The following is a 25,633-nucleotide window of genomic DNA, read 5'->3' on the forward strand; positions in this document are numbered from 1 at the left end:
TCTCCGGGAGTAATCGTCCGGGTGAGCTGGCGATGAAAGGTTAATCACCGAATTTTCCAAGGCGATAGATCAGTACAGGTTGAACCTACCGAGAGGTTTCTGCGCGTAAGGGATCCCGAACCAGGCGTCGACCTCCTTTCCCGTGGTGGCAGTCATGGTCTTACCCTTGACCTTGCCCTTTCTGGTTTGCACTACCAGCGGATCGTCGTTCGAATTGAGGGCGGCTGGTCTAGGCAACTCCTCGCTGCTTCGGAAATTCTTCGTATCCTCGTAGGACATGTCCGCGTGATGTCTGCTTCTGTGAGACGGCGTGCACCAACAGACGTCCAGTTGAACGAGTACCGTTAAACTTAGCACCATCAGGGCCTCGAACTTGCTCAAGGAACTTCTCTTTCTTGACATCGTGTCCTCGCCTAAAACACCACATTGCTCGATTCAACGTCGTGCTTTTTTTGCCTTTCCCTTGCGAAACGGTTGTTGGCTTTCAAATCAGTTCGCAGTTAGAGAAACGTACCGATCGTATTCGAACGCACTCGTAAAAAAGAGTTGGTTTCTAACGCGACTGCGGTTCGTGAGGTAAAGCGAGATGGAAGCCTACTGCTGTGAGAGACAAACGCAACGCAGGGTGGTTCATTCCGATGGAAACTTATTCTTTATGTGCGTCGGAGACGATCGTTACTTTCTTGAGGCGATATCGCGCGAGAACGAGATTCGGCCTGTGATTCGATTCACGATCGATTCACATCATCATTTCCATAATTAAAAATAAGGTCGGTCTTTGTTCGTCTATGTATTCCGTACGTCTCATTGCGGACGAGTTTTCTCTCGTTGCTTTCATCTATAGAACTCGCGCTATTTACTCGACGATTAAATGCACCATCTTTCGGTACGCGCATCTCTTTGCCGTGACTCATGGAATCGGTTCGTGTAAAATTTCGAGCGTTCGTTTCTTCGATTGTTCGCGCCGTCTTCGATATTCGGAAACTGAGCCGACTTCCCGTAGGTGTCTAAACGTTCCATGATTTCGTCCGCAAAATTGATTTTAATTTCCTTGGAAAAAAGTTCTGAAAATCGAAGGATCTCTTTGTCCAGCTGTGCACGACTCTTTTGTATTTCCTACATGTTAAAAGGAAACATATCGTGGCGATTCTATACGAAGGTCCGCGTTGATTGGTCATTTCCTTCTACGTGTTCCGTCTGTGTGGAGCGTTGGTCAGGCGCGATTACACGCAGTATCTAAGTGTTACACGCGGAAGCATACGTGAGAGAAATAACAGATTAGCTGTCATCGGGAATGATAATTTATCGCCGACTGTCTTTTCGTTCAATATTCAACGTTTAATGACAAGTATTACCTGGTCGCTTTTCGTTTTCGTTTCCGTTTTAATTTGGAAGAACTTCGCTTTGGAAAGTGATTTAAGCGCTACCCGTAAACAGATTTTCTTGCAAGATTACCAACATTGATAAACGATTTCTTCTTATTCGCTAACGAATTCGTCGCAGAGATCGTTCCCGATACAATCGTCCAACGATTCGAACAAACCCCGTCACCGTTTCTTCTATCTACCATGAAATTTATTTTTGTTTCCAACTGTGTTCTACTTACCGAAATCGTTAGGCAAATGAGACGATGCGAAGCTTCGCACAATGATAATTTCGTTGTTTGAAAATTTTCCACAAGGTAGAACAAGATTGATTGTCGTTTGCCCGGCTGCGTTTCGTCATACACTCTGCAGGGTGGAATTCGGGTGAAGAAAAGAGGAAGTTCGAGCTAGGGACGCGAGGTACCTTTCTATCGAGGCATAGGCAGACACAGAGGCTGCGAACGCAGCCGACGTAAAAGGTTAGTTGTCCCCCTTGTCGCGGTGGCAGCATCGTGCAACGGGCGATAACTCACGAGTTCATTACGAGAATCATTGCAAGAACTAGTTATCTCACGTTCGTTTCGCTATTTTCAACGTGGCATTCAGATCTTGCGTAATCGGTCGCTTGCGGATTCAACGGACTTCTCGTAATGATCGTCGGACGTTTTTCTCGTATTTTACTACACGACTCCCGCATCGATTAACGCTATATTCCTTCATCTTCCATTCAATTTTACTTTAAGGTTAACTTTAAGGAATATCTCAAGTTTGAACGCGATTTGAAAAAATTCTCATTGGTAGGCATGAATTTTTGTTTCAATTAAACATGTATATTAAATATTTTCTCAAAACGTTACGAATCCTCCTCGCTTGCTAAAATGACAGCCAGATTGAAATGTAAAAATACGACGACCGTAGCAGGGTTAACGATGTTACTACGATTCTACGATTCTACGATTAAGATCTATTCGCTTTATTTCGTGGAATGTACGAGGAAGTTTCAGAACGGCTGAAAATGAAAACGATACGGAGTTTGAGTCTGTTTTCGTTTCGAAATTCGATTAGCGTGCGCTGACTATCGACGAAGAGAAGAGAGTGGAAGATTGCCGGGCGAAAAAAGGTGCAACCTCGACCTCGCTTTTTTTTTCAAGTTTCCCGTTTCTTCGGGACAGTGGACATCGAAGCTGGCAGCCACTCGGCCCAGAGACCCGTCGTTTATCCTGACTGATCGATACAGCCATACCTCTCGTTTATTTATGCTCCTTGTCGCGTCTCTTTTCGCGTTTCTCTCAATCCTCGTTTTTCTGGGCAAATCTGCACGTGGTTAGCTACTCGGCACCGGCTTAGTTTGCCATACGCTCGAAAGTTCAGTCAGAGCACATTCGACTGATGTTGTCGATCGTGATAATCGAGATTTCTCTCGATCTCGTGCAAGCGATTGCTACGGTGCAAGTAGAGTGCACACGTGCATACATATATGTATATCTAGAGACGATCGTGGCTTGTATCGCACTTTTACGCCAGCTTTATAGGTTAGATCTATCTGTATCCTTTGCATACATCGCGATTATCTCCTAATTAATTCCTTGCCACTTTTTTAGTCATTTCTTTTCTTTTCTTTCTCCTTTCTTCTTGTATCTTTTCGCTGGTTTAACGAGTAAAGAAAAAATCGATTTACGACGAAAACTTAGCGAAAGCGCGCGAAATCAGATATAGAGGGATGTAATAACATCGTCGCTGTACGTATATCAGTCAATAAACGCGGATGCTGTTCTATTACGTATGCGTTCGTGTAACGAGCAATTCCGGAGAGTGTTCCGGAAAATATAGCGCCGAAATTTGCCACGGCGCTTGGAAATCGAACCGCTCGATTAAACTGGTAAAATCCAGCTATGCCTCCCAGTGGAATTTCCTGCACGCGAGATTTTGCATCGTTTTATTGCAAGGCTACTGCGTTATCAGTCGGCCGTGTTATCTGCTCGGTTTATTTGTCGAAATTATCCGCCACTGTTCCATTGGAAACAGAGCTTTTTAAACTCGCTGGTTGAACTCTGTTAACGTTAACGCGGATTAACGACACGTGTCGTCGTATCGATCTTCCTTAAACGCGAATGAACAAAAGAAAACGTTCGTGTCGATTATTCGAATTAACCTAAGGGACCAGAAAATGTTGGCGGTTGCGTGTATCAATCATGCACCCTCGCTTTCCGCAAAGTGGATCGTTCGATAATTAATTACGCGTGTGCTGCGTCGACAGGGCGAAGAAAAAAGAATTCTACCAGTTCAACAGGCTCTCTCCGAGTTTATGTTAATTTTTGAATAAATACGGTGATATCGTAATTTTCATCCATAATGCGCGAGATCGCTCTGTACGATCGTATAAACTCGAGGCTAATCTAGACGGGCACGAAAACCGAGGGAAACGTATAATTACGTTGTCCATATCGCGGAATGGCACACAAAGAAAAAATATATTTAAAAGCAAACGAGGTTCGAAGCGAAAGTTTCGTTCGTTGGGGATCTGGCTGGACTTTCTCTGATTTCCAAAGGGAGACCGAAGGGAATGCCGCATGCGTTTTCGAGACGAGATATCAATTGGCTCTGTACTCTTGATGGCGCGATGAATGGCCGGCGTAGCGTACCAATTAGACCAGCAGTCCGTACAAAAGGCAGACCAGCTTTGATTTCGAGCTATTCGATTCGCTTCCTCGCTCCGGTCCAATTAGTTACTTACTTCCATGGCTCCCTTCTTCTCGTCAATGCCAATCCGTTCCTTAGGCTTGGCGAATCATTTTTCCGAGACCGAGGGAAGATCTTGGTTAAACCGGAATCCAGGAACGAAATGAAAACCGAATGGAAAGAGTAATCATTTTGAAACGAGAAACAAGAAAGACCTACGAGAATCACGATTTGGCTCAATTAGGTCATTCTCATTATCCCTCTTATCGATTTTTATACATTGTATCTCGACGTCCTATTCTGAAACAGCTATCTGGAAATTTTTTCTCGGATACGTGGCGGAAGAAGGACGAAAAATAAACGGATCGGATTTTGACGGATTTATCCGTGTTCGAAAATTGTAAAAGAAAAGGAAAAAAAGAGAGAGTTGCGGCGTACTTACAGTGTCCAAGTCTAGATGTGGAGATCTTAGGTATTTAAAGGTGAAGTAACGGCGAAGATGATAGCGGAGGTGGAAGAAAAGCCCTTCCTTCGATCCTGCGAGGGGCAGATCCGCTTTTCCGCCCTTCCGTCTACATTCCAAGTTCACGGATCATCGCTTGGCTGCAACAGCGGGAGTGGAAAATTGAGTCAGGAGTGTGGCAATCATGAGTGAAAAATTCGATAGGTCGAAAGATCAGGCGACCGTTAGCCCCGGGAATTACGAGATTCCGGTACATCGTCAAATCTTTCCCCTCGAAAGAACCATCGCGCATTTTCCTACGAAGGGTGAATCGTCGAAGAATGTGGCTCGAATACTACTCCGAACGTTGCGAGAAATAAAATCGAGAAATTTGATCCTTAAATGTAGTCGGAATACACGTTGCAAGGATCAAGGACAGGAGAAGAGAGAAAGAGAAGAAAGTTTGTTGCTTTTATTAGAAAATGTTTTCAAGGAACGAGACTGCATCCTATCTGTGTCGTGTTCGAGCCATTAGGAGAGCCATTATCTTTGCTCTTGAGAAAATATTTTTCTTCGAGATTTTTCCCAAAGACACGGAGAAATCCGTAAGTCTCGCCGGCCGACGACGTCAAGGAAACTGAAAATCCATTCTCATTTCGCGTGTGTCTCGGATGATTCTTTAAATTACGACAGAGATTATACTTTATGCGAAAGAGCAAATGCTATAAGCTGAAATCTTGTTTTCTAGTCGAAATTTTAATTCCTTCGTTATACAAATTATACAAATTTTTTACAAGGGGAAACAACTGCGATAGCCAGAGGCACCTGATAAATTTATGAGGACGTAAATAAACGAACTCGTAAAATTATGATAACACTCGGATACGGTGAGTTCCGTCAGATTTGAACGTAGCCGTGTCATCGTATCTAATTCTTAGGTGTCTTAGACTCTAGAATGAGTCTCGCTACGACGATTTTTCTTTCGTTATTTCGATTTGAGCCGATCCATTGGCTAGAAGCTCCGTAAATTCCGTACCGGTCGACTTACGCCAGGCAAATAAACCGAGTATACACGTACGCGGAACAATTCAGGAATTTCTAATAAGCGTATGTCCCACTTTCGAAATTCATTTCGAGGCTGCAGCGCACGGTACCCCGCCTCGCGGGAACGCGGATAATGAATTTGGATCTCATCGCCAAGATATTCGGTGCGAGTACCGTTCTCGCTTCTTCTCCGCAAACCTGAACTTGTCTTCCGCCCTGTAATTAACATTACGTCATACAGCCTTTCCTTTCTCGTCTTCTGTCGTTTCCGTCAGAATTTTCTTCCTCGAAGAAACGTACGGCTCGAGTTACCGATTGATAACTCGTTAGAATGCTAATTGACATTGATCGATGAAACAAAGCCTTATCTTATCTATCCGCTCTTTACGACACTTACAGTCGTTAAATAAATGATGGTGTTTTAAAAATAATTGCATACTTGAACATATTTGAACACTTCCTATTACATGTAGATTTATATGTGTACTAAAGAAAATATTTTGACATCTCATTAGCGCTGTAACCAGGCATCGCGGTTATGCTGACGAAATTAGTAAAGACTAATAGAAAAAAAGTAATAGAAGTTACGAGATATTTATTGGAAGCATAGATACTCTTGCCAACGATCAGCAAAGTAAATAGGTATAATATTTGAACAGTCAATTAGTCGCTACGTTAATAAGCTACAATTTGTAGTGAGATCATCTGTAGCACTAATTAATATGTTTATGACTACTATTCGTACTATATACTAACTTTTCACTATCTCTATATTTGCAATAAAAGTTTCGTAACTTTTTGATTGGTTACAAATTTTACGATTGCAGTCACGATAGTCGTGTTTCGCTACAGCGCTAACGAAATTTCAAAAAGTTTCGTATAATACGTATAACATATTCATAAAAGAATTCTATGGTTAGTGTTGAAATACTTTACGTATAGGTCGTCTACCGTACGTAGAATAGCGGGAAGACTAAAGCCAGATTAGAGAAGAGGTGGTATTCGGAAGATTTTGAAATTTAAGGGATCGACGATTCCGTGGCGCTGAAGATGCTCGTACCGCAACACGGCTTTGTGTAAAAACCGTGTCGGAATTGAAGCGAGCGTCGTCGAAAGGACGGCGTGTAAAGATTCGCAGGAAAAGATTTCCCAAAGGTGAGCCAACGTGGGGATTCATTTTCCGGCTGGAGGCCGTTTCCAGTAAAAAAGCTTCTTTTTCCGCGTCTCGTTTCATTGTTGCGAATGGTACGGTGCAAGCTGGTCGCACGACAGTGCAGCAGAGGACAGGCTGCTAGAGAAAGAACGAGAGAAAAGAAGAGAGAGAGAGAGAATTTATCGCAATGACAGTCGGGCGAGAGCTACGCTGTCGGATAGAGGCGCAACTTGCTGCGAGTTCCTGACCTCGCTTTCCAGCATTCCGTACATGCGAAACAATTAGTTTACTTGGCCTGCGGCGATACAATTTCGGGAAAACAAACGAGAAGACCCGGTTTTCCGGTTGTCCCTGTTCGATTCTTGCACGGTTTTGTCCGGGAAATGATACTCGTGATTCCGTTATCGGTAAAAGTATCTGCCCGTTTCTTTTTTTATCTCACTCGTTGAAATTACTCGGCCGTATAGTCTCGATAAGAATAATAAAATATGTATTACGGTTACGTTTGTTATCGCGTATTTTCACCGGCAATTTCGCAGGCAGATACTTTCTATTATACAATAATATCGCTGTATCGCGTAGAAGAACAGATTTATCGGACGATGCTTAAACAATAGCTGGATGATCGATTTCGTCTTATCTTATCCGTCTAGTATAGTTTGTAAGGAAAAGTTCTTTCGGCATTCGTAGGCGCAAACACACACGCAAACGCGGGACACAAATGGTAGAATCAAACTGAAAGTATATGTATATGTGTATGTATGTAAGTATGTACTATGAAATAAGTTGAAACGACGAAGGAAACCTTCTCGCCTCAATCTCGATTCTGGTATTTTTCCGATAACATAGAGAGGAAGCTTTTCATCGTTCGAACAATGCGCGTAAGGAGTCTTTAAATGCAAAGGGCCGTGATTCCGTGCCGTCAACCACAAAAGTGAGCACTGAAAACATCACGAGTTCGCGGTCCACCGCTTGTCCGCGAAAACAATGCTGCTCGGCTTTTAAATAAAACTGCAACTCGTAATGGGAATCATTGTTCCTGCCTCGATGGCAACAGAGCTATATTTATTGTTCGGCCCGTTCGGTTCGTCGTCAAAAAACGTTTAAACGAAGCAGTTTCATTCGACGTTCATCTATCGGCCCGAATAATTTCCCCCACAGCAGCCTGTATCGCAAAGCGTTTTTCAATGCGTCGCACCGGCCCCGAGATTCCGCAGGAAACAAAATCGGCCGCGAGATTTACCGACTTGGAAATCGAATAATTTTTGCGAATAATTTTTCATTTCCAACCGTCTGCTTTCATAGATCCTATGGTTTCGGTGACTTCCGCCATTAATCTTCTCTCGATACTTGAAAACTGATTATCTTTTGTTTATTTAGATTTTGCGGCCGAATCCTGCAACGTAGATTGTAACGAAAGCGCGTTGAAACGGAACGCGACTACTCGAGTTGCGCAATTTTATACGCGTAATTTCTCTGTAATTATGTGCAAGCCGCGTAATTAGCAGAGATACCGTGGATCTTGTTAAGATTCGTCTGATCATACGATACGGCTATTCGGATTCAGGAAAGTTCAATTTCTTCGCGGGTCTCGCCACTCTTTAATTATTTCGTCGCAATTTGCTGGAAACAGAATCCTCGAAGAATTCAATCTCCAGCGTAGGTTCTTTCTCCACCGACCACGGTAAATCGCGATCCGCTCTGCGGCCTGGCAAGCGGAGAGGATACACCGAGGAGACGAGAGACTGGCGAAATACCACGCGAGCCGAGGCATCAACAATTCGACAGCAACTTCCAGGCCTAATAACGCTAAACTAAAGCTGTTGCGCGTGCATACGTGCAGCAGAAACTTTGTTGCGGAACTCGCTGAAACGAACGCTGCAAAGCGGTTTATTTACGTGCCGCGCGTATTCCTAGCCTCGATTCCGTGTTTCTCTGCAACAGCTATCGATTTATTTGTATCTTCGAACCGTTTCGCTTTTGTCGCGTCTTTTTCTTCTTTTCCTTTGTCGATTTATTAAAAATCTACGAGACATCCGCAGTCTCGTAGTTGCGTCAGTTTCCTACCGTTGACATTAATACTATCTTATCTTGTTTATTCTCCTTTCTAATTTGTTGCAAATAAGACACGTTCGTGTTCGAGTACTGCCACTTATTGTTTAATTGAGTCAATCAAGGCCGAGACGATAAATAGAGAAAAAAGCGATGAATTATCGATCTTAATTACGCATTGGAATAATCGTGCGATCGAGATAAGAACGAAAACAGGCAGGGGAGAGAAGACTCGGAGGAAGAAGGGCAGAAGGAAAGTGGAGATTCGGCTTCGCGAAAGCAAACGCAGCAGAGAAGGAAGACAAACAAGGGGTGGTTTGGGAGTCGGTGGTGACCTAGAGGTGTCACTGGGTTAGCGTGTTCATGGGCCATCCATAACCCTGATACGGGTGATACACACTCGGTTTTAGCCTGTCATAGGTTGGCATGCAGCCCTGCGGATACAACGGCGCATCTACATACGAACGTTTCATGTTCCACTTAAGCGTTCTTTCTCATCCTAGGCCTGCACGCAACCTGTAAACTACCCCGAATCGATCGAGTTCCGATCAGATCGAAAACGAACGCAGGCTATTTAAATCGGTGGGAATCGAACGACGACCGACGCGTACCGATTTAATAACCTCGCAGTCATCTAACTGGATGAATCGTTAGCGATAACGAACGCTGCCGCCTTCCAGTAATTTCCTTTGTTGCACGATGAAAGAATTGGCTCGATAACGAACGAAACAAAAGCGTAGACGAAACGGCACAAAAGAATCGGATATTGCCGATGCGAAAGTATAATCATGGTGATTCAACGAATGCATCTGCATCGTAACGAAATCTACCTCCGTTTTGTCATTTTTATGGCATCGATAGAAAGATTCTATAAAATGAAAGTATCGAGTAGCGACACCGATTGATGTGCAACGGCATTCAGAATCATGCGCGACATTCTCATTTTCTTTTAATAGAAAATGAATCACAGCAAGGGCGTATTACTGTCTTGCTACTTGCTTGTATTCCAAGCTTAATCTCGTAAAGCGATTGGGATTAACGCGCTTCGAATACCCGCGAAATTAACATCTGGAATTCGATCTAAAATAGAAGAACGCTGGAAAATCGGCTTGCGATCGTCCCATCGGAAAACGATAATTGACAACATTAACTAATCGAGCGAGAGGCGGAACTACCGATGGGTGTGAGTTTGATTAGCGAAAAGCGAAAAACACGGAATCAAAGTGGAGCGAGAACGATCGAAGCGAAACAGGTCTGGCGAACAAAAGAGAAAAATGGCAAGTCGCTGCATTATCGAAAGTGGAACGACGAAGAAAGATATCATAACGAGAGGGTGGCTGAACAGACGGATGAAACGAGTACTCCGAAATCCATTCATTCGCATTCAGCAGAAAGTTTTATTAGCGGAACCGAGCGTCTACCGGCTGCATTCTCTACGCTCTCTGACGTTTTCTGTCATTTTAATCCCTCGACTCGTCTCGATTTACAGCCGCAGAATGGAAACGGTGTCGCGTCTTCGTTCGCCAACATGGTTTGTACAGCCGCGCGAAACGGATATGAATTTGTCAGCGAATTTTCAAACGGTGTAAGCCGCCCGATGACGAACCACGTGCACCACGTAATGAGAAAATCGACCGCGATAAAACCCGCGACCAACTACCGGATTTACGTCGACTGGTTGCTGTCTTGAAAATCGGTCGCTATTGCCTCTTTCGTCCAGGGTATCCATCCTTTTGTTGCCTACTTTGCATCCTGCTAATTTTCCCACGGCACAGCTAAAGTCGGACAAGGGACCGAGGTTTTGTCCACGAGATTGCTTCCATCGATTTTAGTTTGTAAGTCGCTTTGTAAATAGCCTGGATACTTTGAGAAAGTCGTTCATCGGTATCGCGGCGAAACTTTGAGCCGAGTTTCACCGCGTACAAGGAACAGACATCCTCGTTCGTCAGCGAACTCGTCAGGTGCATCTAGAAATCAAAGTTTCCAGCGAGAAATGAATTTTTCTTTTTATTTATAAGATCGCTCAACGGCGAAATATAGCTTTCTCGAAATTAAACAAATAAAATTCGATGGTGAAATTTCCAAGTATTTTACGCGTAACAAGTATGCGATTCGCAGCTAAGGGGATATCCCGCGGTCAAAACAACCAATTACATTCTTCTCGATTTTTCTGCCATGTTTTGTGATCCACTGCCGATGCAAATACGACCAACACGGTTGCAATGATTCGAGCATCGAAAGAATGATCGAATAGACAGGCGGTGAACTTTTTGCGTTCGTGCGCGAAGAAACCGTAGGTTTGGAATCAACCGACGATCCATCGAGCAGTGGGGAAAACTGGAAGAGAAAGAACAGCGAGGTAACTTAAGCAATCGTCGAACGAAGGAGAACAAAAGAAATGCACGGAAACAATACACGGCAAGGTTATCCGAGAGAAAAAATTCCGACAGAGTAGCGGTATTTCATCTTGATTTCGAGCGATTAAACGAAAGTGGAGCGATGCAGGAGAAGGGAGTTGGGGCAGGATGCGAAGAAACGTGCCAGTCGAGCATCCCGCGTCACGTGTAGGAATAATCGGACGGCCTGAGGCCAGGACTCTGTTGTTTGCCTGACAATGCCGAGGAAATTTTCGGTCGTTGCATGAATTTGGCAGGAACAATGTATCACGTTCGGCCGGCGCGGCGGGCGGGTAAGTAGAGGCCAGAACCGCAACGTATCTGCAGTACAAGCTACGTTCGTAACACGGTACAATTCTGCAGAGTTGCATCGTGTGCGCGCACGTTTATGGGTTGGCGCGTGTACAAAGGCACATGGACCAAACATATACAGACCTACCAAACGTGTATATGCATGCCTGTACAATGTGCACATAAGGATGGAAGAGCACGTGCAAATATACGCTCGCAAACACGGTTGGCCGAGCAGCCGAGAAGCGACGCGATTATCTCGGTGACGTCGTTTCTCTCCTGGACGTGGATGAGTTATAACGTTCAATTTCAGAGAAGACAATTGACGCTGAGAACGGATGAGACCGAGTTCAACGAAGGATATACGACGAAAATCACGATTAGGTTGGAAGATAGGCTACAGGGTTCGAACGAAGAAAGAAGAAGGAAAAATTCGAACGCAGGACGTGACATCGAAGGATCAGGATTTCGATGGCGAAGCTCGGTGATCCTTGACCCGGTTGCTGCGACCGAGCCAAATATTAACCCAACCTGTGCTCCGAAGCCTGTCTTTAGAAAGTCGTTAAAACGAAAGGTCTGCTCTTCTTAAACCGCGACACCGTTTCACGGCTCGTTACTGTCGCGGCTCGAGGTTCCTCTGGCATATATTAAAATAATAATGAGGAGGGTGTCTACATCCTCACCGACGGAAAGTCCTATCGAGTTTCGTTCGACGTTGTCACGACCTGCAGGGTAAAACGGAACAAACGAATCGTGAGCCGATATCGACAGGAAGTCGCGAAAAACGCTACACGGACGCGCGATCGTCGGATAACCCGATAGTCTTTCTGCCGTCCTTCCGTTGAAACGACGCAACTCCGATGTTCGCGAATCAATTTATTTACTCGCATATCAAACGAAAAAAAGATCCATCGACTCACCTGTATCGATGTGATTACGTGAAAGGCAGCTTCATATTTAAGCTTCGAACAGTGCCAACGATTTTGCCTATTTTCTAGCCATTCGACTAAACATTATCACCGAATGGAGAGCATCGATCGATATTTTACAAAGGACGATAAATCGCTTTAAGCAACGCGACCCGAGGGACCTCCGATTTCTTCTCGAGGGAACCTTTGATCCCTCCTTTTCCTTTGTCTTTCATCGTGATATGCCACGCTCGAAACTAGATCGTCTTCGTGCGATCGTATCGCGTGCAAGTGCATGTACGACAAGCACGCTAGCACTTTCCCTAAATGGGGACTAAATGTTTGCGCATCGAAAGTGTATGGAAGCTACGGTGATAACGTCGATGCCAAGAAGAGAGTTTCGACGATGCACCGCGTCAAAAAGCAGATGCAAACGTAGTCGAAAAGAGAGGTGTTCCGGAATATCGTTCTGCGACTTTATCTTCGTCAAAAATTCTGAATACCCTCGAAATCGTATGGCGAAAACGCAACTGACGCGATAATCTTCTTGCCTAATTGTTTGGAAACCGACTTGTACAGGTCTGAGGTGATAAGGTGTCGATTAATTCACACAAACACCGGAATATATCTAACTACGAAGTTTATTAGAATATACCCGATGCTTACACTAGTTGTACAATATACTTGCTGTTTCGTTTCGCGGTCGCTAATCGATCGGCGCAAAGAAGTGTCGGTTAGATTGTCGCTGCTCGAATCTCTCGGTAACTAAGGATGCGTCGCTACCCTGTCCGCTATATTTATATCCGCCGGAGTTGACGATAGGCGTTGGGATTTGAATTTCGAGAATGTTCTCGAACGTTCCAACGGGCGCCGAACTCGCGACCTGTTTACAATTGTTTTTTGGGTAGCTGACTCACGAGCCTATGGTCACGACGAAAACGATGGATTTGGTCTAATGATCGGAACCGCCTAAGGTCGATAGATCTATAATTAGCTCGTGTTTGAGTAAACACGGTTTCTTGTGTAGCGGATTTGCTGGGCAAAAACTATGATGACTTTTGTCGACAAATACCGCTACAGGTCGTAAATAGTTTTCACAGCACGCTGTACACTAGCGTACGCTCGACGGTGAAACTTTGTCGTCGTCGGATAGACCCCATTCCTCGTAAAGTGAATCGGGTTTGTAACCTTTGATCGAAATAATTTATTTACATGTAACGATTCGCTTGTGTTCTGCCGCGGTTCGAGCAAATGAAGTCGATGGAAACAGTTGCGGTCTAAACACGGACGTACGAGGCGTTGAGACGTATTATCCTCTATTAGGCGACGCATTTTTCATATTATTCGATCTGAGTTTCTTATTATGGCGAAAAGGATCATTCGATCAGCGAATCTTAACGCGAAAAAATTAAAAATATATGCGAAAGAAAAGCATTGATCTTAGGATGCACGATAGAGAAACTTTAGGGTCTCGTACTCGTTAATATGTACAGCAAAACTTTTATGCGATAACGTAGACGGCAAGTTCACGCGAGCCGCAATGGAAAGCTGGCAGTGAAGCGAAGTGCCAGCCTGAACCAGACACCGAGACCCGTATATTCGTTCGACATCGAATTAGCCTTTCGTTCGCTTCTTATCATCTCCTTTTGTTTTCTTTTCGATCGACGTTTGCGATCCAGCGCGTCGCAGTCCGCGCAACGCAGCAACTCTGCAGATTTCGATGAAAGTCGCGGAACGTTTAAAGCGACGATTCCTCCTCCCTTGCAGTAGAACCGAGGCAAGTTCAGGCACGATATCGATGGTTCTCGTTCGAAATAAACTGTTGCGAGCTTGCATCGTGGTCCTTTGCGACGTGAAAGCGCCTCGCGGAAAGCTCGAGCCGCTCTACAGATTGAAAAGCTATTGGAATACCGCGACTCGGATAAGTCGAGTGTTAATCGCCAGGCTCAAAGAAACGCGAGCGGGGCCGGTCTCCTCTTCTTCTTTTCCCGAGAGCTTTTCGCTTCTTAAAAGCTCTCGGAGTCGGTGCTTGCGACGTTAACATGCCTGAAAAATATTTTGTGTTTGCCGCAGATGAACACTTACAACTGCGAATACTCGGGCAATAACGTCGAGTTTCGAGACAATCGACAACAACGCCCTTTCTCTACTTCCCCGATAACGCGTCCACGCGATTACTTTGCGTTGGAACTGGCGAAAACTGCTACCCCGTGGCCCGTGTCTCCTCTTTCGTTCCAAGTATTCGCGCGATTCGTCTCGTAAAATTCATCGTCGAATGTTAATATACAGGAGGAACGACGCGTAACGAGTACAGTTCGACTCGTTTACTTCGCTTGGAATTGCTCTACCGAATTTTTACGCGTAATACCGAGCATCCGGTTGGTTCGGACATTTAGCCTCATCGAGTTCGATGCAGCCTTTCGACGCCAGTTCACGGTGGCAATGCGTCGGAAACTGCTGCAGCCGCAATGCAGCTCCGGTGCAAAGAAAAATCGTTCGTAGCCGGATGCACCTGTCCTTTCTTTTTTTCGTTCCCTTACACGAGCATCCGTCGCGTTCCGTCAAATCCTATCGCGATGCACGTAACAAAATCGAGACGCTGATAATTACAATCGTTAGTAAATTTCGAGTCTCGAGAGCGTCCTTGTAAATCGATGATTCGCGTTGACGTAGACGATTCGTTGATATCGATTTTACGAACGAACGGAGTTTCTCTCTCTCTCTTTCTCTCCTTCGTACAAGCTGTTTTTCAGGCCAGGTGTAAAACGTTTTATCGTGCCAAAAAACTCATCTGGCCAGAGTGTAATTTCGAGTCCTTGCCGGTTAAGGAAGTCACGTGACGTTTAAGTCATGAATAAAAAATCAGACTGCGGGGGGTCTAATGGAAGGCAGATTGACCCGATTAGATAAGAATCTATCGCGAAAGCTGACATAATGAGCGTAACGGATAGCGGTATAACAAATGGAGGAAAATCTGGCAGGCCAAGTTTCGCGTTAACTGCCGCGCCACGGAGGTCTATGTTCTACTTGCCGGCTGACTCTGTATCTTCACCTTCTACTACGCGTCTCTACGTACTTACACTAGCAGTGTCAGCACTACATCGCCGCTTTGAACGAGTCTTTCAGAGATACTAGGGCAAACGTCGTTGATACCGTCATTTCATGCGATCATTAACGAATCAAAGTGGTTGATTGCTTTCGAGTTGGATGGAATTAAAGCCCGCGCATCTCGCTGGCCATCGTTCTCGAATGGTATATCACAAAAGTAGAAAAGGAACGTCAGAGAAGATAGAGTGGTCGACAGGATGAAAGGTTGTCGGTGAACGAGACAGTGAGATAACAAAGGAAGAGAAAACGCGAGGAAATTACGGGAAAGGAAGTTTCGTCTCTGTTTGAACGAAGCAGTTCGGACGTTATTCCGCACGCTCTTTTTACGTTTTTTCCCCCCTTTTGTTCCACCTAGTGAGCAACTAGTCTAGATTTCTTCAGAAAGGTAAACGAACGCCACCGAGGTAAGTAAAATTACCGATGAAAATTATTTGAAAAGTATTCGCGTTCTCTCGCCATATTGAAAACGTTGCAGTATTCGAATAACGAATATAGTATAACAAATATTACAGATAGAAAATGATTTAGTTTAATCTAGCAGAATGGCAATCTGGCAACGAGTCTCGTCACGCGATGTGCCAGCCGAAATGGTATAAACAGTTACGTGTCAGCTGACACAAAGCCCTAGAAAAGGGACCGTAGATGGGCGGCGGTGGAAGGTAAACTGGTAAGTCGTAGGGGATAAGGAAGGATAGATTAACCTGGTTAGATAAGGATCTAAAGAGAATGTGGCGGCATGATAGAGCCTCGAGGGTTAGCTGCAGGTGCGACGACGGTTGGTTGCAGTAGTAGTTGCTTTCCTTTAAAGTAAGGCGAGCCTTTAATATCCTCCAGCAATTTCTAATATTACGCTTACTTGGGTAACGATAACAACTTTTTTCTCATTTCCTTCGATAAATTGCTTAAAGAATATTTTTACGTTCCATCGTACGATCGATTTCTCTTTCGTTTGGATCTCCCTCTTCTTTTGTCGCATCGTATAACAAAACGACGTATCTATTGTGATTCAAATTTTCCCTTCCTTTTCTCTTTCCCTTACTTTTTTTTAGCAGCGTTTACTACAAAGAGCGTGGAAAGGGTTGATTTGGTAGAAAAGAAGCAGAATAACGGGCAAGCAAAGTTGAGGCAGCAGCGTGCCTTTGTTGTTGGCAATTGCAGACGCGCGCAGATTCGCCGCGATTACGGTCTCGTGCGAATAAAGGCCAACGTCCTTATCAGACCGTTGATCTCGACACTTATCGATATCGAGATGTACTTCTTTTTTTAGGGGACATCGACGATCGGACTATTATTCAATTTCCAAGACTCGTTTATTTCTGTTCTATTCTGTCGTCGGATTAAACCACGATCGAATCTTTCGATAACGTGAAATATGCTGTCCGAGTTAGAATTCCCGAGCCTAAGCCGAAACGATTTGCCGTTATCGTCGAGAGCAACGGCTGTTTTACTCAAAACGGCTGATTCTAACGAAACTCGAATTTTACATTTTGACGACGTTTTATATTTACGGTAAACGTATGTAGGAGAAACGTACGATGATAGTTGCGAAGATAAGTTTCCAGGCTCCGGTTTATTTTAACCTGGAAGCCCGGAAAACGAGAGGGTCATCGAAAACTCTGCGAAGATTAACTGAAATCGTTAAGAGTTAATTAGCGCGAAAACGTGACTTCGCAACTATGGCAGCGTATTACAGAATCGCAAGCTCCCAGGCGTTTATGCAAACCAAGTGAATTTTACTCGATTCACGTAGGATATACGACATGCGTGATATACGACCAGCTTTACGCTTAACGATATTCGTAGTATTGGATTGTGAATTTTCTCGTTCGGTTAACCGATAACTAGACCGAAGCTATCCTCGGTGAGATTCGTAGTTTTCACGATCGTTTATTTTTTCACGGAACAGGTAGAGTCTCGGAGGAATCGTTGAAAGAAAAACGGCGCCCAAGCGATGGTTGGAGAAAGAAAAGTTGGAGAAAGGAAAAAATATTGACTCGACCCTGTTTGCCTCGACCCATCTGAATTTCATCTCACTTTCAGCGACGCGTATATAGTACGTATAGACGAGTTCTCGATCGACGTCGTCGCGACACACAGACGCTGTATTAACGGCACATTGATTCGGTCGCGAGCAGTGAAAAATAGTCGGACAACGGGAGGAAATGCATAATTGTGGAATCGAGCGTAGTTAGGTCACGGTTCCTATTTTTAGTCGATACTGATTGTGAGTTCAAACGAAAGCAAAGGCCAGCCGTGTGTGTCCAACGTTTACTTTACGCCGTCGCTCTACCGTCTACTGCCACTTCTTTCTCTTCCTCCCCTTTTCCCGCCCTCCTCCCACCCCCAAATCCCCCCTATTTTCTCTCTTTACTCTCTTTCTCTTTTTTTCAGGTACACAGAAACATACACACACGCGTGCCAACTCTCTCTTTGCAGAGCTTTTGACACGACCCTTGATCCGACAAAGCTTCGGCGCGCCAAGCCACGGAAAAACGAGCTTCCACGCGCACCAAGCACACGTCAATTTTCTTTTTGTCACGTGTATAACCTTGTCATTGTTTTTTTAACGCCCTCGACGACCATGAGAGTGTGCTGCACTCCCTGAGAGCGCTAAATATATTATGGGTGGCGACGCGCGTGAAACCATACAGCGTCGCGTTTCAAAGCGTGTGCGCGGGAAAAGCCGAATGACAAATGGTCGCGGGAGAAAGACGAAAAGAAAACAAAAGAGCTAATGAGAATCGCGGCTCTTCGAAATCCAATTCTCCGTTTGATCCGCGTTGCTCGACCGTCGTGTCGAATCGTACGCTGAAACGATGATTTAGAATCGTCACGATGAAATATCTTTCAGTTACCGGCTAGGTCAATACGGTGTACTATTCTTATATATTCTTATCTAGCGAACGAGTAAATAGATTTGAGAAAATATTATATCGAGTATTTTTCTTCAAAACATCTTTCACCTGTCAAAGATAAGCAGATATTACGATCACGTCGTTACACGGACAATCAACATGCACGATCGTTCGTTTTTATCGATCGCAACCTTGCGCATGATTCGGCTCGATTTGCTCGATTGCACCGGATTTTTCTATGTACGACAGGGCAAATGTTTATCGAACGATTACAAACGATACGTTAGCGGATATGTTATTTAGCAAGTACGGGTCTTGCGTAACGCGTTTCACGATAAAGGACAGACCTTTAACAAGCCGCGTGCGATCGATAAATTTTGTATTTGAATGTTTTCAACGAGCTCCATTATTCACTGGTTTCAATTCACCGTGTTCTCGATTCAACGTCTTCTCCAGCCGTCCCATTTCTCGCCTTTTTCTCTCAGCCTTCCGTATCGCGATACCCGTGAAAAGTGCGTGGAATATTAAAATCCGGCCTTTAGGAAAATCTGCGAATAAAGGGTCTGCGAAACGAATAAAGACGAGCACGATCCCTTGCCGCCAACTATAAAACGTGATGCAGTCATCGCGAGACGAGATTTCGATACAAAGTCGAAGATCGTAATCGTAAGATCGGAGCGATAAAATCGCGATCAAAGTGGAAATACAAGTAGAGATCGAACGAAGAAGTGGCGACCTTCGCCGTAGATTTACCAGTTGACCTCGAACACGAAAATCCCATCTTCGATCTCGTGTGCATCCAGCGAGCTTAAGCCTATCGAAATTTATCACCAAACCTGGCAAACCTCTAGTCGACGTTAATCCGCCCCATATATACCCTGATATCCGTTTGTTGATCTTATCGTTGATCCGGTAGCTTCGTCGTCGTAACTCACGCGGACTAATAGAACTATTGCGGAGCAATCTTTGTTTAAAATCGATCTCGTTCTTTTGCCAAGATAACAGCTCTGGCAGGCAACAGCGCGATTTTTTTAAAAAATGCTGCAAACGGGAATACGCGCATCGATTTACGTGGATCGTCGATCAAGGCCCCTACTCGTTCGTACGATCGATCCATGCTTCTCCTATACGACCGATGTTTGCTGTTTGCACGACTTCGTCGTTCCGACCTACCGTTGTTTCGAGGTCGTAGCTGCCTCGACAGTTGTTGCCCTTAATTAAAAAGGTTCCTGCTTACTTCCGCGCAAAAGAATGCCACTTTTAGCTGAAAATCATCGGCCGTGGAACAGCACAAAGGAATCTCGAGAACCACAGAGCTGCTGGAAGAACGCGAATCGTCTATGGATGGAGGATAACTTTGTTGGAGCCTTTGAACTCTTTTAAACGCGTTCGTATTTCAAAACCATTACTCGACGATCTTTCTTATCGGTCCCTTTTTACTTGAACAAGGTGCACGATCGTAAGACGCCATTCGCTATCGCGAGAAATCATCTCTTATCAGTCCTTGAAGCGAAACGCTACGAGAAAAAGCGTTCGTTTCGATGCGCAACAACCGCCAGAAGGGATACGTTCGCTGTACACCGCGTATTACATTAATCCTCGTGAAACGTGCAACGTAGGTGAGATTTTAAAAAATGGAGAATAAAACGAGGGACCAGGATTCTTTGAGACGAGAAGACGCGAAAAGAGAAAACAAGGATTGCTCGCGTCGCCCAGCCGTTGAAAATCGATCTTTTTCGAGTACAAGCGGCTGTACACGAGTTATCGTATCATCGGTTGCTTATCTCGGCTATCCAGCCGAGCCTTTCTACAGGGAAATGGTCGGTGGAAAAATCCTGCCGGCAGGACTGATACGATTTTCTAACGATTTTCGTCCGATACTCTTGGACTTCCGATAGGATGACACGCTACAAAAAATCATTGACCTTCGGTACCGACTATGTTCAAATCTGGCGAATCGAGTGCGGTAAATTGCGCGATAGCCGATCGCGGAACGGACGCAACGAAGCGAGTTCCTTCACGAGAAAACTACAAAGGTAAACTTACGAATTTCTGAGAGAACAAGCACCGTCCCTGCTTCTTCTGCCCTTGCGTCCAGCTCGGCAACAAGCACCACGACGAGAACAGCGGCGACAAGCGGAATACGAGGTTCTAGCCGAAACGTGCGTGCGTGCTGCTGCTGCTTCGGCTGAGCCCTCTGTTTATTGGCCGCCTCTTTTTCTCGCTCAAATTCTCTCGACCTTGCTCGCTTTTTTTGCTCGCTTTCTCTTCCCTTTCTTCGATTATTTTCGTTATCTTACGTGACTCTTCATCGACGGCAAATTTTCCAATTCGAATCGGAAGGGCAAGTTGAACACCGACAACACGAATTAACGACGAACCAAACTGTACCTCGCTTATTACAACTCACGTGTGTCCCGCGAGCGAACAGTCGCTAAAATTTGATGGTTCGTGGTCGATGGCGAAGAGCTGAGAAACGACGGCAACGACGACGGCGACGACGACGACGACGACAACGACGACAACGACGACGACGACGACGACAACGACGACGACGACGACGACGGCGGCGGCGGCGGCGACGACGGCGACGGCGACGATGACGACGATTTCGACGACGTAAATTGCGAGAATGAAAGGAATCGAAAGAACCACGCGAACAAGTAGGCCGGTTAACCGTTCAGGCCGCACTGACGAGTCGAGCCGTGGCAAGTAAGGGTGAACTGGTCTAGCATCCCCTCTCGGCTTTACCCCACTCTCACCCCATTCGGCTGGTGGTACACCACTCGGTTCCCTCTCTTGTGTTCAACCCCCAGCCGCTTCCCTCTAACACCCCTTTTCCTCCGTTTATTCACTCCCTCTTTCTTTTCCTTTTTTCTCGCATCATCATCGTCGTTGTTATCGTGTTCGTCGGCGTTCGATCCTTTTCCTTTTCTTCTTCTTCTTATTCCTTCCTTGCCTATTCCCTTTCACCTTTATCCTGTTTTCATTACTTTCTTCATATCCACGCCAAATACTCCGACACAAGTTCTACCACCGCCACTCGCACACGCGCGTTTTCCCTATACTCCTCTCGGATTCTCTTTTTCTCCTCTACTCTTTGCTCCTGCGTGTTTCGACCTCTCTCCGAGAAAGATGCGTATCCGCCTAACGTTCGAATATTTACCAGCCAGAAGAATATTCGTTTTCGATATGGAAAACCAAGGCCCATCGCAAAACCATTTTACATATGTCATCGATTACAGCGATATGTATCACGGTGGCAATGAATTTATAGGTTTATTTAGAAAGGAAAAAAACATGATCGCGCGCGGTCAATGTTAAAAAAAGAAAAAGTTGAGGCTTTGTACCGGCATTCTTCTCTTTATCGTCATCTATCTCCGGCGGCCTCGCTAATCCACTACTACCAATCAAATTCTATCTGCTCTCTCGTTTCACATACTCGCGCGGAACATTGTCGGAATGAAATCTTCGGCTATTTTTCTTCGTTCCCTAGCAGCTTACCCATTCGCGATTTACTACGTATCGAGAGTTTATTTGCCGGCTTACCTTCGGCCTTGCATCTAACCTTCGTTCTCATTGCTCCGATTTCAGGCTTCCAATAACCAAGTATTTACGCCATGACGATCGATACCGCGCGAATTTCATGGCCACCTAAAATAGCCTTTTCGGATTTATGGAAATTCACGCTCCGCTCGTGTTTGGATAATTACCGTTGGCCACGTATCGCTTCATGCACAGCCGATCAGCGCAACTGAATTTTTCGTCGTAGCTATTCCGAAACTGCGGGGTCTCTGCCTCGGAACGCAACGCTTCGATGCGACGATCCAAATATTTTCCACGATTCTCTCTTGTTCCGGTTCAATCAGCGACGCAAGTCGACCAATGTAACGTAATTAAATGGTCGTTTGTAGCGCTGCAATTGCACGGGGTACGTTATAAACGTAGCTGCTCGCCGCTAGCCCAATGAAATTGACATTTATCGTTGCACGATCGACGTGTCTCCGAAATTGTACAAGATCGTGCGATGAATTTCTTAAATCGCGAAAGCAGAGTTGCTATTCCTTAAATAATGGACGACCAGGGGGGATCGGTATTGTTGTTTCTTAATGTCTTATTTAGTTATTTATCAGCCGAATCGATCGATTCCGATATCGCGCATCGGATAAGAAATCTTAAAACTCGAGTGTACGATACTGACTCGTATATAAGGAACGATGTATTAACGAGCCGTGATATGCCGAAGAGTCGGATAGTGGTCGTGTAATTTATCAAAGCCAAGCAAGTATCTTGATTATCCGAGGACTATCGGTTCTACTTGGGGAGTGGGGTTTTATATTTGCATAAAAAAAACGTTTAAATTGCGCGTTGAAGCGATATATTTCAGTCTTAATTGTCTACTTCTAAACCGCGTATTTTCTTTCACTTTCAGTAAGATGCGTTTTCTCGTGCCGATATTAGCCATCGTGTTGGTCACCTACCACACGTTCCAGCCCCATGTAGCCAACGCGCGACGTAAGTGAAATATTTTTGCTTTGCGACTTCGATTTAATCGAAAGCGAATTCCAAACTAAAAATACAAATCGTTTCTCCTCATTAAGGAACCGGAGAGTACAATGCGTACAAATCAGGTCAACTTCGAGGATTTCTCGAGAAATTTAAGGAGACGATGAAGAAAGGAGATCAAAAACATGGTGTTCCTGTTCTCGATCCTTTCGTGAGCAAGCACGAGCATATAGATCTTAAAGAAAAAGGATTGTTCTCGTAAGCATATGTTTCGTGCATTAATTACGAAAAGAGAATCAAATGACATTAACCAACATCGATTTTTTTCTTCTTCGAACAGAGCAAAAGGAGACCTGGACAACTTACGCGTGGCTGGTTTATCCGACTATCAAGTAAATCAAGGTGATTTCACGATAGCTGGTCTTAAAGCCAACGTAGCTCTTCTGTTCCGGCAAATTAACATTATGACTCGGTACAATGTGAGTGGTACGCTCATCGATGAAATTTCCTACTACGGACGTGGAAACCTAGCGTAAGTTTCTCTCAATTATTTCCTTTTATACAAGTTTTATGTAATGAATGTAATAGCTTAGCTAGCATGCAGAAACGCGTAGATTTACAATACTCGATTCCCGCTTTATCTCCGATCTCTGTAAAACGTTTGGATCTTTTTAGAAAACGAATATCTTTTTACTATGCAAGTAACCGCATCTTTGAATAAAACGATAAAGCTTGGCAGCGCACCAGATTTCGAAAAAACATTTATGTTCCGTCGAGAACACGCTCGCAGTCGGTTTTGCAGTTTCCTAACGTCAGTAAACCAGTATTACCGAAACGGATTATTAACGCCCCCTGTCGGAAATTTCTATAATTTGCACATTGCATGAGCTACGTTTCATCGATTCTTTCGAATCGCAATTGGGATTTTTCGAATTTGTAGAAAGTATTTCACGGAATGAAAATCCAACTAAATTTTTTCGAATTTCAGCCTCGTCATTAGGAACCTTAATGTGACGGCAGACTTGAAACTGGCGGTAAAGAACGAGAGAATGCAGGTTTCAAACCTCGTAATCCATGCCCATGTAAAGGAATTCGACGTAAGTGTTGTATATGATTATAATGCGGATTTTTATGCAAATTGATATCGTTATGGACGCAACTATAAAAACAGAACTTGAATAGAGATCTGTCTTATCTTTAAAAACTATAACAAGTACGTTAGATATTTTATACCTTTTCATACATGTTTGTATCATTAAATATCGCATAAATGCATAAAAATCCACAGTTTACATATAATCCTGTAACAACCAGTATTTCGGTGATCCTGAAAGTCCGAATGGCTAACTTTGAAATGTTTACAGTGCGTTATCACCGGATTGTACGACGACGAAAATTTGTCCAAGGTCATAAGCAGATCCATCACCAAGATGGTACCAGATTTGCTCGAGAAGTATCAAAATCGAATATCGCAATACGTGAGTAAGGTTGCTACAAATGTGATGAACAACATTCTGAAACAGTACACGCTGAAGGACTTGCTGGACATGATTAGCCATTAATCGATAATACTTAATACATCTTCCTGCATCTAGCAAATAAATTGAAGTAAACATAAACCTCTATTCATTTCCTTGCTCTATGTCGAAGCAATTCACTTCAGTTCAGTCATAAAAACAAGCGTGTCGAATACAAGCGGTGGCGGAAGTTACACTCGGAAAACTTTCGAGCCTTTAGCTGCGACTCCTTTCTTCGACCAATCATTATCTCACCAACGTAACTTTCCAGCAAGAAAGCAGTGGTCCCAAAATTTGTTGGAAATCGATCAATTCTAGAATTTTCTTGTCCGCTGTTTCATCCGTTACGTTAACTCGTTGCCTTTCCTCCACTAATCCACTCCAGATCTCCTAAATCCGCGATGCTCCTTTAATCGACGTAATTAGTTGAAAATCGATGGGAAACCGATGTACCGAGAAGGATAAACTCAGCGACGAACGAAGGGAACAGTATTACGATTGATTTTAGATTTCGTTGTTTCGACCGTTCGGTGACGAATATACAGGGTGTCATCGAACTGATGGAACAAACCGAAAGAAGGTGGGTCTTCATGAAAAAATAAGTCGATAAAGTAAAGTGACAGTCGTTTGTCCGGGGATTTGGTTCCGAGAAAGTCGAGTTCGAAAATTTGTCAAGTATATTTGATTTTGGCTAACTATCGACAAGGTGTGAGTAAACAATCAATGGAATAAATAAGTGGAATAAAATTTTTTCATCGGGACATCATTTTTAGTACACCTCTAACAAAGTCTTAATTTATTTTTGTTGGAAACAATGCGTATTGTGAAAATGGCTTATTGCGCACTTTCGACGTATTTTTCGCGTAAAATCAGTTCCTGCTAGCGTGTATCATTATTTCAGTAACGGTCTGTGTTCGGCTACGTAAAGTTCGCATAACCTCAAAATGCAGGGACTAGGAACTCTCTGCTTGAAGGGAATTTAATTATATCACTTATAGAAAAATGAACTACTGACTTATGCGGTATCTTTGATATCAACTGCGAAGGCACGGTATTCCGAAAGTAACTTGAGCCAACTGAACTTTAACGTGTACCGTACGACTTCCTTTGATGCCGATTAGTTGGGAACTGTTAAAGTGGAAATTTCGAGGCAAACTAAAATAAAAATTTTTAAAATGTCGTGACCCTTACAGGAGGTTACACTAAATTTTTCTTCTCTTTATGGTGCACGACGAGTTGTGACAAGAGCAACAAGTGTCTGTTGAATGAAATTTATTTGTTGGTTATCGAATCGCGAAAGAAGAGATTCCTGCGGATT

General features: G+C 44.2%; 2 protein-coding genes across 4 annotated transcripts in view; one reads left to right on the forward strand and one right to left on the reverse strand.

Moving 5' to 3' along the window:
* Positions 1-21,000, reverse strand: part of LOC100644218 (acetylcholinesterase) — a 35,567-nt gene extending 14,567 nt beyond the window's left edge. Inside the window, exons 1-3 of one of the 3 annotated variants that reach the window (XM_003399342.3) lie at positions 20,339-20,999; positions 4,486-4,646; positions 90-413 (exon numbers count right to left, since the gene is read on the reverse strand). In XM_003399342.3, the coding sequence (XP_003399390.2) occupies positions 90-402 (313 nt within the window). In that variant the 5' untranslated portion in view covers positions 403-413; positions 4,486-4,646; positions 20,339-20,999. Of the gene's footprint in view, positions 1-89; positions 414-1,606; positions 1,868-4,485; positions 4,647-20,338 lie in introns of those variants that run through there. The other 2 variants (XM_012314384.3, XM_012314383.3) reach the window with 2 other exon arrangements.
* Positions 21,001-22,646: 1,646 nt separating this feature from the next.
* On the forward strand, positions 22,647-24,417 carry LOC100644337. Its single transcript, XM_020865321.2, has 5 exons — positions 22,647-22,807; positions 22,894-23,056; positions 23,139-23,330; positions 23,787-23,895; positions 24,163-24,417. Exons 1-5 carry the CDS (start codon positions 22,729-22,731, stop codon positions 24,358-24,360), a joined length of 741 nt encoding a protein of 246 aa, XP_020720980.2. The 5' UTR covers positions 22,647-22,728; the 3' UTR covers positions 24,361-24,417.
* Positions 24,418-25,633: the final 1,216 nt, after the last annotated feature.

This window comes from Bombus terrestris, chromosome 11 (genome assembly GCF_910591885.1).
Source record: "Bombus terrestris chromosome 11, iyBomTerr1.2, whole genome shotgun sequence".
In the NCBI taxonomy this organism is placed as follows: Eukaryota; Metazoa; Arthropoda; class Insecta; order Hymenoptera; family Apidae; genus Bombus; species Bombus terrestris.

Coding starts and splice junctions, on each gene's coding strand:
- LOC100644337 (XM_020865321.2), top strand. CDS start 22,729: ATGCGTTTTCTCGTGCCGATATTAGCCATCGTGTTGGTCACCTACCAC. Junction 22,808..22,893: donor CCATGTAGCCAACGCGCGAC/GTAAGTGAAATA, acceptor CTCCTCATTAAG/GAACCGGAGAGTACAATGCG. Junction 23,057..23,138: donor AAAGAAAAAGGATTGTTCTC/GTAAGCATATGT, acceptor TTCTTCGAACAG/AGCAAAAGGAGACCTGGACA.